We start from the raw sequence: 14312 nt of genomic DNA, 5'->3' as shown, positions 1-14312 counted from the left end.
AATAGAATAGCGAAAATAATAACAATTAGATAAATAATTGCGAAAGTTAGAATTTTAGAAATTGGAAATTGAATTTAGACGTTGGAAATTTGAAAGATTATTTAGAGATGAGATTTTAAATATGTGAATAAGTGAATAAGTAAATGAATGGAATAATAATAATAATGAAAATAATCATTAAACAAATGAATGTGAATAGTGAAATTTTTTAGATTGGAAATTAGATTTGAAAGTCAAATTTTTGAAGAATTGTTTAAAGACGGATTTTTTTTAAAATAAATAAATAAATGGAATAATAATAATAATAACAAAAATAATACTTAAAACGAATGAACGTGAATAATGAAATTTTTGAGATTGAAAATTAAATTTGAAAAACGGAATTTTGAAAAATTGAACTTTAATGATTAGAATTTTTAAAGGAAATAAACAAAATAATAAATGAAATAATGATAATAATAACAAAAATAATATTTAAACGAATGAACGTGAATAGTGGAATTTTTTAGATTGAAAATTAAATTCGGAAGTCAAATTTTTGAAGAACTAAACTTTAATGATTTGAATTTTTAAAAGAAATAAATAAATAAATATGGAATAATAATAATAACCAAAATAATGTTTAAACGAATGAACGTGAATAGTGGAATCTTTGAGATTGAATATTAAATTTGGAAGCCAGAATTTTTTTTTGAAGAATTGAACTTTAATGATTGGAATTTTTAAAATAAATAAATAAATAAATATGGAATAATAATAATAATAATAACAAAAATAATGTTTAAACTAATGAGCGTGAATAGTGGAATTTTTTAAATTGAAAATTAAATTCGGAAGTCAGATTTTTGAAGGATTGAACTTTAATGATTGGAATTTTTTAAAATAAATAAATAAATAAATATGGAATAATAAAAATAATAACCAAAATAACGTTTAAACGAATGAACGTGAATAGTGGAATCTTTGAGATTGAATATTAAATTCGGAAGTCATATTTTTTTTTTGAAGAATTGAACTTTAATGATTGGAATTTTTAAAATAAATAAATAAATAAATATGAAATAATAATAATAATAATAACAAAAATAATGTTTAAACGAATAAGCGTGAATAGTGGAATTTTTTATATTGAAAATTAAATTAGGAAGTTAGATTTTTGAAGAATTGAACGATTGAAATTTTTAAAAGAACTAAATAAATAAATATGGAATAATAATAATAATAATAACAAAAATAATGTTTAAATGAATGAGCATGAATAATGGAATTTTTTAGATTAAAAATTAAATTCGGAAATTGAGATTTTGGAGGATTAGTTAGAGATGAAATTTTAAATAAATGAATAGAATAATAAAAATAATAATGATTGGATAAATAATTATGAAGGTAGGAATTTTGGAACTTGGACATTGAACTTAGAGATTGGAAATTTGAAAAATTATTTAGAGATAGAATTTTAAATAAAAAAAAAAGTAAATAAGTAAATGGATGGAATAATAAAAATAATAATAATTAGATAAATAATTACGAAGATGGGAAATTTGGAAATTGAGATTTAAAACTTAGGACCAAAAAAAAAAAAAAAACCTAAAAAAACTAAAGATGAAAGATTGTGGAGTTGAATTATATGGGAACCGGATTTTTCGAAAATCCATTTTTAAAGTCTGTGGGCCTTGAAAATGGGCCAAGGAGAGTAGCCATGCAAAATGAGTGGAGGCTTCAAAACACACGGATTAGGACTTTTGGGCTCAGTTGAAATCTAAAAAAAGGAGCACAGAAAGCTTTCTTCTCTGGAGCTCATTCAATATGCTTAACATATAAGGTGTGGCCTTAGAGCGCATGCACATAAAATGTTGCTCGAACCATTTGACATTCAATCATACATCAACATTACAAACTTCAGGAGCCCAGCCGTAAGAGCGGTGGGAGACAGAGAGCATGGAATTGAACAATGCGGAAGCCATGGCTGCGTGAAATGGAAGCCTTGATTCCACACAGCAACCCATCTCAATAGGAGACCGGAAAATGCGGCAAGAGAATGGCTCCCGGTTGGAAATGCCCGAAGAGGAGAAGGAGCTTTTTGGTTTGGATTCGACTCCTCCGGTGAGTCTCGCCGCTGGCGCCACGGGCAGTGGTGGAGCGGAGAACAGACCTGGCCATCGCGACGACCATCTCTAGAACGGTGGTTTTAAGAGCTCGGGGTTTCCTAGGGATTTCATTTCATCTTCCGACGAGCTGTGAGGCGACAATAACGAGGAAGAAGAAGCTTTGAGGCTATCGGCAAGGACTGTGGAGGGGCAGCTGTTCTCGTCGGCCTTGGGCTCCAGCGTTGCCGATGCGATTTCCATCGGGTTGTAAGCATCGAAACCAAAGGCTTCGGCGAGTCTCAACTCTGAGGCTCAGTTCTTAGGAAGAGGTCAGAGTCGGTGGCCGCTCAATCCTCTCTTAAAGGCACGGAGTTTGGGCTCAGGAAGGAAGGCTAGGAAGTCATGTGCATGGACTACATGCACATGGGATGGATAGGGAATGAATGATGTGGGGAATGGGTGTGGCGGATATGAAGAGTGTAGGCATCACGGGTGAAGTGGGGTAGTGTGAGAAGTGAACGGTGATGGGTATAGTGATGGAAGCATGATTCTGGTGTATGTGCCTGAGCGGGAAATGGGTACGGTAGGCATGAAGGTGGCCATGCGCATGAGATGAGTGAGAAGCATAGCCACGGGTAGTGAGAGAAGAAAAAGAAAAAATGCATTCCATGCACAGGTACTGGAAACATGGGAAGATGAAAAAAAACGGAACCCAATAGAAAACAAATTAAAAAAAAAAACTTCAGAGGCCTCACTTCATGAGTTATCAGTGAGCTTTATGATTAGGTGAAAAGAAAACCACGTCAGACGCAATCATGGGTATAATCTTTGGGTATTCCACAATAGAGGCGAAGTAAGCTAAGATTTACAGCAAATGAGAATCCTGAATCATGTTTCAACAAGCAATCGAGTGACCTTCATTATCCACCCCAAACCAGCCAACAAACATTCAAATGCCAACAGGATATACAGAGGAATGATTAACAGCCAAATCAATTGATAAGTCTGTAGCGTTCATACCTGGGAAAGCTCTTTCCGACAAGGTCCTGTTCAGCCCCAACGCCCTCAATCCTCCTCCAAAGCCAACGAAAAACTCCTGAACCCGCCTCTCCAATCTCCATCCCCTCTCTTTTCTTCTTTTTCTCTCTTTCCTCCCTTTCCTTCTTTTTCAGAAAACGAAAATATGGAGAATTGTGTTTTGGTCCGATTGGGCCAAAAATTAACATTTGGTCCATATAACTTCCATAATCGATGGAAAATATATAGGATGTTAAAAGACCAATATATCCTTCAAATTTCTATATATTACCTTTTAAGGATATAAATAGTGATGGACTAAAATACTCAATCTTTTACATAAACTTTTTTTTTTGTGTTTATTGCACTACTATTCATACAACCATAATAATTCTATTTTAATAATTTGGATTTTTCATTGTTTTTTTAATTTTTTTTTTATAAATAATTGAAAATCAGCATTATTTTCTATTTTAAATTATAAATAAAGAAAAATTATGTTCAAAAACTATTTTAAAAAATACTTTCTAAAAAAATGGTAATATGATTTATATTTTTTATATTTTCTTTTTGAAAAAACATTTAATTAAAAAATGAAAACTATTTTTAAAAATAAAAATTGAAAACTTTATTTAGTACTATTTTTTATATGAAAATAATAAAAAGAATTAAATTTCATTCATTGATTATCCATTTTATTTTTTTCCATTAGTTATTTTAATAAAATATATATATATATATATATATATATATATATATATATATATATATATATATATATATATATATAGTATGTTTACAATTAAACAAAGAAATGGATCAATTATGTGTTTTTTGTGAGACTATCTTTTACATGAAAAATAATTAAATAACTAAATTATATATATTTATTACTCTTTTTAATTTTATTTTCTTTATTTATTTTTTGTCTAATAGAAAATTTTAATATATCCATAATTAACAAAGTAATAAATCAATTGTCCATATTTTAATCTATTAAAATAAATTACTTTCTAATTTAAATAAATAAAATGAAATAAGTAAATAAATTTGGGGTTATTTCTATTTTTTTAACCTATCTTATATCAATATTTTTTATTTCTTTAATTCCAAAAATAAAATGAAATAAATAAATAAATTTGGTATTTTCAAACTCATCTTATATTCATATTTCTTATGGTTAAATAAATTTTTTATTCTTTTTTCTTTATTTCCAAAATTAAAAGGAAATAAATAAATAAACTTGACTTAAATAATAGTTTTTAAGTAATTTCTTTGTCTTATTTTTAATTACATTTTGCATTGAAAATAAAATAAAATAACGTTTTATTTGAGTCACTGTACAAGGTATTTACACTAAGTGTACATGACAAATATACTAACTGTACAAGGGTGTACAAGACTATTATTTGTGAAGGATTTTGAAAATTTTGTTTATTTATTTCCCCTAACTGAGGATAAATGACATTCTTTACACACATTCGTTAAACATACATTTACCTCATACATTTTATTTAACTTGCATATGGTCATTTGAATAGGTACCTCACTTATGATGATTGTAAAATAAAATTATACAACAATTTTTTTTTTTAAACCAAACCAATGTAAACATGGTTAACCGTATTGTCAAATATTTATGAGATGATGTATGAAATTTGAGTTATTGTACAAAGGTATTATACTAAGGATTTCAAGTGATTTTGAAAAACTTTTCCATTTTTTTCCACTCAAAGATTTTTTCCCCACTTAAATTCTCTCACTCAAAAATTGTTTCGAATTTTATTTTTAAATTTCATCATCAAAATTTTGTAATGACATATTTTGTTTTTGTAGTTTTAGCAATGTTCTTTCTTTCCACTATATTTTTTTGTGAAATTTTATCCAAATGAATCTATATTTAAAATTATAATCATATTTATCAATTTTTTTACTAAGATTATCTTTAATTCTTTTAATATATTTATACTCATTTATTTAAAAAATGAAAAACTAATTTTTTTTGTAAACATGTTCTATTACATTCCAAGTAAAAAATTAGATAAGTTTGAAAGTCAATAAAAAAAATTAACTACCACTTTCAATAATTTTTAGATAAAATTTTATACAATATATTTTATTTGAAATTTAATTTCCAAAGTTTCACTAAAAAATTGTATTGACAATTTTCTTGTTGTGAATCAAAATACTTTGCATTAGTTTATCTAGATAAGAAAAATTATTAATATAATATTATAACTTTATATCTTAGTTATTTCTTTTAATAAATTTATTTTTTTTAAATTTTAAAATAAAAACATTAAAAATTAAAAAGCTAAAAGGATATATATAATAAAGTGAAGTGATAGTCAATTTTAATTTTTTTTAAAATATGGTTAATGTAGAAAATATAAAAAATAATTAAAAATAAGAGAAAAATATAAATTTAAAATAAAAAATGAAAATTAAACTAAAAGATAAATACAAAAAGATAAAAAATATTTGGATGAAAAATCCCAAAATTTTTATCATTACTTATAATAAGAGCAAAAAGATTCAATATCTTTAAAAATGAAAAAAAAAAAACATTATTGCTTTTTATTTGACATAAAATAGAAATATAGATTGGAAGAAAAAAAGAAGAAGTTAGAAATGGGTAATACTTAATAAGGAATAGAAAAGGGAAAAAAAAACAAAAAAAAAAAATGAAATTCACACTCACTTGTGCCTATGTAAGGGTTAAGGGTATTTTAGGGATTAATGAAGGACAATATTATTCATCTTAATTTTCATACTTTATTTGCGTCAATATATATGATATATGGATCAAAGGTTAATTTTTGGGCCAACCGGCCCAAAACACAATTCTCCCACGACAATATCCCCTCTGTCCCCCTGGCTTGCAGCACCAGCCCCCTCTGTCCCCCTCAAGCTCTTTGGGCTGCCCAAGAACGGCCCACCTCATCAGTCCCATCTAGCCGCCCCAAAGCCGCTCAACCTCGGGGTGGCCAACAGAAGAAGTCTCCGGGGTCTACAATCTTTAACTTGTTTTTAACATTTTCTTAGTTGTCCAAGATATTTTTTTTTTTTTTTTTGTGCAGAACAAAATCTCTCTCTCTCTCTCGTTTGCAAGGTAGACCATTTTATTAAAGTAAATTTTTAGTTAATTAAAATTTTGAAAATGTTAATATTATTCTTATTTTGGTACAAAATTTTCAAAATACAGATTTCCAACATAAAATTGTATTTACTTATTGTACTGCTATCTTCAATTCGCTTTCTCAAATACATAAAATAAGAATAAATAATTGGGAAAAATATTTGAAAAAAGTCTTTTATTTTTTCATAATAGACTTTTCAGAAACCAACATTCACACTTTTTGTATCAAGTTTTCCATGTCATAGTCGCGGGAGCCCTCTTTTTAGGTGTCCGGTGTCTCCCCTTTCGTCTCCTCTTCCCCTAAGGCCATGTTTGGAAACCCCAAAATCACAAAAGGCCTTCTCTTCCTTCAATTCCAGCTTGGCTATTATGAAGCCGAAATATTAGCCCTTGTAGCTTGTGAGCATGGAAAAAAATATCGGTAATCACGGATATATCGGTACTTCGATTTTACGAATATATCGGAGATATATCGGCGGATATTCTGGAAAAAAATATCAGTAGACTTAAAATTGTTAAAAACTCATGGAAATGCAAGAAAAACCTCATAATAATATAATTAGAAGTATAATTGACATTTTAAAGTTGTTTTATTGAAAAATTTGATATATATATATATATGATATAATTTGCGATAATAGATGTAATTACATCATGTCGATCTATAAGAAATATTAATTTTGTAATTGTTCTCAGTCACATAAAATATTTCATATATATATATATCAAATTTTTTAATAAAACAAAGCTTGTGACTTGTGAGTAATGGTAAGATCCAAAAAAAACAGTGTATACGACAGTGAGTTTATGTGCATGCTCCAACCAAACAGAGCTTCCAAACAAACAGAAAAGGCTTCTCCATACAGTACACTGAAAAAGAATAAAAGAAAAAACAAACTTAATTAATTAATTAATTAAAGAAAGAAAATTACTCATCACGGGCTCTTATAAGATTCACAAACTGCTGCGACTAGATTCTCTTTCTTTCTTGTCAGCCAACAACCGCATTCAATGGAGTTTCACCGTCTCCCTCCCATTATCCATCACGGGCTGCTAATAAACAACATGTGTTTAAAACCCAATTTATTAAAAGAGAAACTGACTCTTGCTACTGAAACTACATTCTACAGAAGCTCTGTGTAATTCTCCAATGGCTTCTGTAATCAACAGTGCACCGAAGGTCACTGTTTTCCTATGCTTTCTTTCTTGCTTCTCTCATTTTTTGTCGAGCCCTAAGTGGGTTTTGGGCCAGTCTTCCCCTGTTTTTGCCTGTGACGTTGAGAACAATCCCACGTTGGGGCAGTTTGGGTTCTGCAACACTTCATTGGAGACGGCCGCAAGGGTCGCAGATTTGGTGAAGAGGCTGACATTGGAGGAGAAGATTGGGTTCTTGGTGAACAGTGCTGCCAGTGTGAGCAGGCTTGGGATTCCCAAGTATGAGTGGTGGTCTGAGGCTTTACATGGAGTATCTTATGTGGGTCCAGGGACACATTTCAACAGTATCGTCCCTGGAGCCACCAGCTTTCCTCAGGTTATCCTCACTGCGGCCTCTTTCAATGCCTCTCTCTTTGAAGCCATTGGAAAGGTAACCTTTACTAGTGTTTCTCTCTTCTCTCTCTGTTTTCCTCTCACTTCATCTAATGTTTGATCTTCCAGATGATGAGTTTTTGATTCAAAAACTTGATTTCGGATATGGGTTTTTGATCATATAAATTGCATATAAGCACATTTGCTTGCTTCCACAATTGGATTCAGTAATGGGGTGGATTTATATTTGCATTTTGGGGTTTTTTTTTTTTGGTGGGGGACAAAGATTGTTGGTAAATTTATGAGGTTGAGAAAGGTATACTATACATTCAGTTCTGTTTCTATGTTTAGAAAAAATGAGCCCTTGATGACATGAACAAGACAAGGAGGTCTAGTCTTGGATTTGATCCATGTCTTTGTACCGTAGACATTACTACATCAAGTGGCTACCACATTTTGTGTTCTTTATTCACTGCTTTATATTTAGTGGGTTCTATTCGGATAAGCTTTTTACATGATGATTCTTGGCTCGGCCAATTGGGAACTTTTTGGATTAGATTTTGACTGTCTTTGTTGTTTGAGGATTTCGATGATGCTTATGCTATTATTGTTGTCTTAAGGACTTGGATTGTGGTTTTGCTCTGTTCACCCCTGTATCTTAAATTTGATTCACTAGTGTAACAGAGTATCAAATAAGAAAAAAATCTGAGGAGTTTTCTCAAATTGATTGAAATAATTGTTTAGATGTAATAGCTGAAGCCATAGTTATTGGACTCGAAATTATGTATTTCTGCCGTTTCCAGGCAATTTGCTACTCCAGAGATGTATATCATCTTTTAATGGTTGATCACAGGAAGTAGGTGGAATTTTAAATTTACCTGAAAACTTCCACCTGCAACAGGACTTTTGTGGATGACTTCCGGCTTCATTTTCAAAACGTATGAAGTAGACAATTTCCCAACATTAATGGGATGCTGTACTGTATAATGTGCTGGAAAATCTAATACCCAGGTCATTTCAAGTGAATTACAGCTAATTTTGATCTGTATACTGGCTTGAAAGATGATATCAGTGGTCATGAGCAGGTGGTTTCCACTGAAGCCAGAGCAATGTACAATGTTGGATTAGCAGGGTTGACATTTTGGTCCCCAAACGTCAACATATTCCGAGACCCCAGATGGGGAAGAGGCCAGGAGACTCCAGGAGAGGACCCACTGCTTTCAAGCAAGTATGCATCAGCTTATGTCAGAGGCCTGCAACAAGGCGATGATGGTAGCCCTGACCGGCTTAAGGTTGCTGCTTGCTGCAAACACTATACTGCCTATGATTTGGATAATTGGAAAGGAGTTGATCGCTTGCACTTCAATGCAGTGGTAATTTTCGTTTGAAGTATGTTCCATTACTCTAATATTTCTGTTTTGTACAACCAACACTCTTGCATATTCTGTTGGGTGAGTTAGGTGACAAAGCAAGATATGGATGATACATTTCAACCCCCATTCAAAAGCTGCGTTATTGATGGGAATGTTGCCAGTGTTATGTGTTCTTTCAACCAAGTTAATGGGAAGCCAACTTGTGCTGATCCTGATCTCCTCTCAGGGATTGTCCGAGGTGAATGGAAACTAAACGGGTATTATGAGTTCTACCTAATCTATAAATACCATTTACAGTTTGGCTGAGCTAATGCTCTGTTATATTTACATGAATCTTGGGCTGCTGCAGATACATAGTTTCGGATTGTGATTCAGTAGATGTGTTCTACAATTCTCAACACTACACCAAGACACCTGAGGAGGCTGCAGCCAAGGCTATATTGGCAGGTGACTTCACTGCTCACATCTTTAAATTTATGGCTTCATGTACATTAATACAGCATAATCCTTGACTCTGAACAATACTAAATAGTATGATTTATGAAAATAGGAATGCTTAGTGGTTAGTTGCTAAAGGGGTTTGTGTTGTTGCTGTAATGCAACAGGGTTGGACCTCAACTGTGGATCTTTCCTTGGCCAACACACTGAAGCTGCAGTGAAAGGTGGACTTGTGGATGAGTCTGCAGTTGATAAAGCTGTCTCCAACAATTTTGCTACACTGATGCGACTTGGCTTCTTTGATGGCAACCCAAGTAAGGCAATTTATGGGAAGCTTGGTCCAAAAGACGTGTGCACATCAGAGCACCAAGAGATGGCTCGGGAAGCTGCCAGGCAAGGGATCGTGTTACTTAAGAATAGCAAAGGATCCCTACCTCTGTCTCCCACTGCCATCAAAACCTTGGCAATAATAGGACCCAATGCCAATGTCACCAAAACAATGATCGGAAACTATGAAGGTATTCAATGATTAGTGCAATCTCACTATGTATCTCTGCATTCTCCTCAACTAGCCATGTGGCCAAATGATTCAAGTATTGTTACTTTTGCTGATATTATTGGAAAGTTTTGCAGGCACGCCATGTAAATATACAACCCCTTTGCAGGGCCTAACGGCCTTGGTTGCAACTACGTATCTGCCGGGATGCTCCAATGTGGCATGTGGCACTGCACAAATAGACGAAGCTAAGAAAATAGCAGCAGCAGCAGATGCCACGGTTCTTATAGTCGGTATTGATCAATCTATAGAGGCGGAGGGCCGTGACAGGGTCAGCATTCAGCTTCCAGGACAGCAGCCACTTTTGATAACAGAAGTTGCCAAGGCATCCAAAGGAAACGTGATTCTTGTTGTAATGTCTGGAGGGGGATTCGATATATCATTTGCTAAAAATGATGATAAAATTGCAAGCATCCTGTGGGTCGGTTACCCTGGCGAAGCTGGTGGAGCTGCCATAGCAGATGTGATCTTTGGTTTTTACAATCCAAGTAAGTGCATCTCTGCTTGGATTAGTTTTCAACTTATCAGACATTTTTCATTTTGGTATGAGTCTTATAACCATGAATCATTATCTTTCAGGTGGAAGGCTACCTATGACATGGTATCCTCAGTCGTATGTAGACAAGGTTCCAATGACAAATATGAATATGAGACCAGATCCTGCCAGTGGCTACCCTGGTCGGACTTACCGGTTTTACACTGGGGAAACCATTTACACATTTGGAGATGGACTAAGTTACACCCAGTTCAACCACCACCTTGTTCAAGCACCTAAATCAGTCTCCATCCCCATAGAGGAGGGTCACAGTTGTCACTCATCAAAATGCAAGTCTGTGGACGCTGTGCAAGAAAGTTGCCAGAATTTAGCCTTTGATATCCATCTAAGAGTCAATAATGCGGGAAACATAAGCGGAAGTCATACAGTTTTCTTATTTTCTTCTCCCCCATCAGTACACAACTCACCCCAGAAGCACTTGCTGGGCTTTGAGAAAGTCTTTGTGACTGCAAAAGCTGAAGCCCTGGTGAGGTTCAAGGTGGATGTTTGCAAGGATTTGAGCATTGTTGATGAGCTTGGAACCCAAAAAGTCGCCTTGGGACTGCATGTGCTTCATGTGGGAAGCTTGAAACACTCCTTGAATGTGAGGATTTGAATACTCTTCCAGCAGAAAAATTCTGGTCTTCAGATGAAAAGCGTAAAGATCAAGATGGAAATTGAACTACAATAAGTTGAGAGAGTTTAAGCAAATTCTCAAAAATGTCATCTGGCCCCAATTTGTTCAAATTAAAATTTTGAAATCCAAATGAAGTTTCCATTTTGAAATTTCTTCCTGTTTTCGTGCGTGTTGTAGAGGTGGTAAAAATGCATGGTTTCTCAGTGTAGACAATCAAATTATCAATACCCAAGTCTATAAGCAAACTGCTTCAAATATTCTGCTGTTTTTAATTTATTGAAAAACAAGTTTTTGCTGGGTTGGCTGGCTTAAAATGCCTGGTCAAGGGTTGGCTTCTGTGGAACCAACTGCTCTGATCTCTTATCTCATATCAATAGATTAGAGTTTTATCTCTTTTGATTCAAGAGTAACGTTTTACCTCAATCCATTAAAGTTCAACATTGGGTTGATTAAAGGCTGTGAGTCTTTGTTTGACTGAGAATAAAAATTAAATTCAAAAGGCTTATTATTGAATTATAAGTTCTAACGGCGACAATCTTATCTTATTAGAGGTATTTGTGCCTCAACTTACCATTTTTTTTTTCATAAAAAAAGGAGATTAATTTTGTATTGATATAAGGTGGAAAAAATTGACTTTATTTTGATTGAATTTTTTTTTTTTTTTTTTCCTTTTCGATCTTTAGTTTATGAAACACTAAAATCCAACTTCTTACTCAAAATCAATTTTAAAAATTTCTTGTATTTATTGACTTAAAATATATCAAACCACCTTAATTTCATACCAATTCAATTTATCATAAATTAACCAAGTTGTTATAAAGGAAAATTGAATAAAACTAAGATACGAATGACCCAAAATTTTTATAAGAGGATTGTGGATCCCGCATTTCGCTAGATGCGTTCCCACTCGATGGTGAAAACTCGCTTTTTCATTTTGTTTGGTGAAAATTTGATTTTTTAAAAAAGACTTGGAGTTACCACTTATTTTTGTTTTATTTTTAAAGGGAAAAACAAAATAAGAAAGAAAAACCCTAAGTGTGACTCCTGAAGGAAAAAACGGGTCTATGAAAAATCGAGTCTGGGTCCAAGGGTCAGGTTACTCATTGGGAAGGTACAGTGGTGAGCTGTAACACCCCTCTAAACCTATATACGTACGGTCTTTACTAAACGAATTGAGGAGATTATGACAATTAATTAATTAATTATGGATACCAAGAAAAATAATCAATATATAAGTCATGGTGAAAATTAATATGTAGAAAAACAATGATAAAATCTAATTACAAAAATACACAAAATAAATAATAAGAGAATTATGAAAAATGATTTATTGAATTAAATAAATAAAAGATATTAAAAAAAAGTTTTAAAGAAATTTCAAAGGATTTTATTAAAAATGATTTTGAATTAATGATTTCCATTTATTGTTGGTGATTAATTTAGGATATTTGGATTATGTCAATTGCATATTGTTTATCTTATTTGGACTTGGGCTTATTATTTTTTGGTTACTCATTTGCGCTATTTTTGTTTTTGCATGGACCCATTTTGCAATCTTGTTGGCTGACTACGAATTTATGACACGTGGAACATGGAATTTCATGGAAGAAAGTGAGACTCGAAAAGCTGTAGGAAGACATTGAGTTTGTTATAAGCTTGTTTGGGTGCATATTTTATTTCCCACTCTTATTTGATTTTATTTCTGTAAATGTTTATCTGTGTATATTTACTTGTTATGTACAAAATTGAATATCGAATAAATTAGAAATTTTGTTTAAATGAGGGGAAGAATTCAATAAACATGTTTTAATAAAATAATAATTTTAAAATATTCTGTTTAATGAAAGATTTTTTTTTTATTTATAAAAATTTAGAAAAATACATTTAGAAAAATACATTTAGAAAAATCCAAAAGAATTGTTTTTAATAGAATTTGAAAAATTATTTTTAATAAAATTGTCCAAAAAATGTATTTTTAAATAAATTCTTTTTCATTAATTAAAATAGGTTTAAAAGCAATTTTTAGAAATAAGAGATTGAATTTTTTCTTCTTTTTAATTAAAAATTCTTTTGCAGATAAAGTTATTTTTTAAAATAATTTGTACAAATTACTTTTCTTAAATAAAAATAAATTGAAATACTTTTGTAAATAAAATTGTAAAAATTCATTATTTTCTAATAAAAGCAAGTAAAAATAATTTTTGTACCCGAATTGAAATTTTGTAATAAATTCTTTTGATACAATAAGTGTAAATAACTTTTTTTTGAAAATTGAATACAAATGAAATCGAGAAAATAAATTGATTCTTTTTTTTTTTTTGTAAATAAATAAATTCAAATCATTAATTCAAAAATCATTTTTAATAAAATCCTTTGAAATTTCTTGGAATTTTTTTTTAATATCTTTTTTTTAGTTCAATAAATCATTTTGCATAATTATCTTATCATTTATTTTGTGCATTTTTCTAATTAGATTTCATCATTATTTTCGTGAATATTGATTTTCATTATGACTTGTATATGCCCATTTGCTTAATTATTTTTCTTGATATCCATAATTAATTAATTAATTAATTGTCACAATTCCCTTAATTTGATTAGTAGAGACCGTATGTATATGGGCTTAGAGGGGTGCTATCGCTCACCACCGTACTTTCCCAATAGGTAACCTGACCCCCGGACCCAGTTTCTGTTTTTGCAGACATGTCTTTTCCAAATAAGGAGTCACATAGGGTTTTCTTTGGATTAAAATGGCGACTCCAAGTATTTTATAAAAATCAATTTTTACCAATAAAAAAAAAAAAAACAAGTTTCACCATCAAGCAAAATGCAGGTCCACAAGGATGTTTGTTTTTTTTATTGAAATTAATTTATTTTTTATTTGTGTTTTTTTTTTAATTTAATTTTATTTACTTTTTCGTGATTTATTATAAATTTTTGATTGAATAGAAAAAAAATATTTGATTTTTTCTAAATAGAAAAAGTAATATGTTGAATTTTATT

General features: G+C 31.3%; 1 protein-coding gene across 1 annotated transcript; it reads left to right on the top strand.

The window, feature by feature from the left end:
* The first annotated feature begins 7261 nt into the window (after window positions 1–7261).
* On the top strand, window positions 7262–11458 carry LOC100247929 (beta-xylosidase/alpha-L-arabinofuranosidase 2). Its single transcript, XM_002268590.5, has 7 exons — window positions 7262–7828; window positions 8856–9143; window positions 9231–9400; window positions 9493–9590; window positions 9749–10099; window positions 10215–10625; window positions 10717–11458. The coding sequence occupies exons 1-7, from the start codon at window positions 7394–7396 to the stop codon at window positions 11286–11288; spliced, it is 2325 nt and encodes a 774-aa protein (XP_002268626.2). The 5' UTR covers window positions 7262–7393; the 3' UTR covers window positions 11289–11458.
* Window positions 11459–14312: the final 2854 nt, after the last annotated feature.

The sequence above is a fragment of the Vitis vinifera genome, chromosome 8, assembly GCF_030704535.1.
Source record: "Vitis vinifera cultivar Pinot Noir 40024 chromosome 8, ASM3070453v1".
Classification (NCBI taxonomy): domain Eukaryota; kingdom Viridiplantae; phylum Streptophyta; class Magnoliopsida; order Vitales; family Vitaceae; genus Vitis; species Vitis vinifera.
This window is presented reverse-complemented; position numbering and strand designations above follow the sequence as displayed.

What these genes read in the sequence shown, in the direction of transcription:
- LOC100247929 (XM_002268590.5), top strand. Translation starts at nt 7,394, where the DNA reads ATGGCTTCTGTAATCAACAGTGCACCGAAGGTCACTGTTTTCCTATGC. An exon ending in AATGATCGGAAACTATGAAG is followed by an intron (nt 10,100 to 10,214) that starts GTATTCAATGAT and finishes AAAGTTTTGCAG; the next exon opens with GCACGCCATGTAAATATACA. An exon ending in CTTTGGTTTTTACAATCCAA is followed by an intron (nt 10,626 to 10,716) that starts GTAAGTGCATCT and finishes ATTATCTTTCAG; the next exon opens with GTGGAAGGCTACCTATGACA.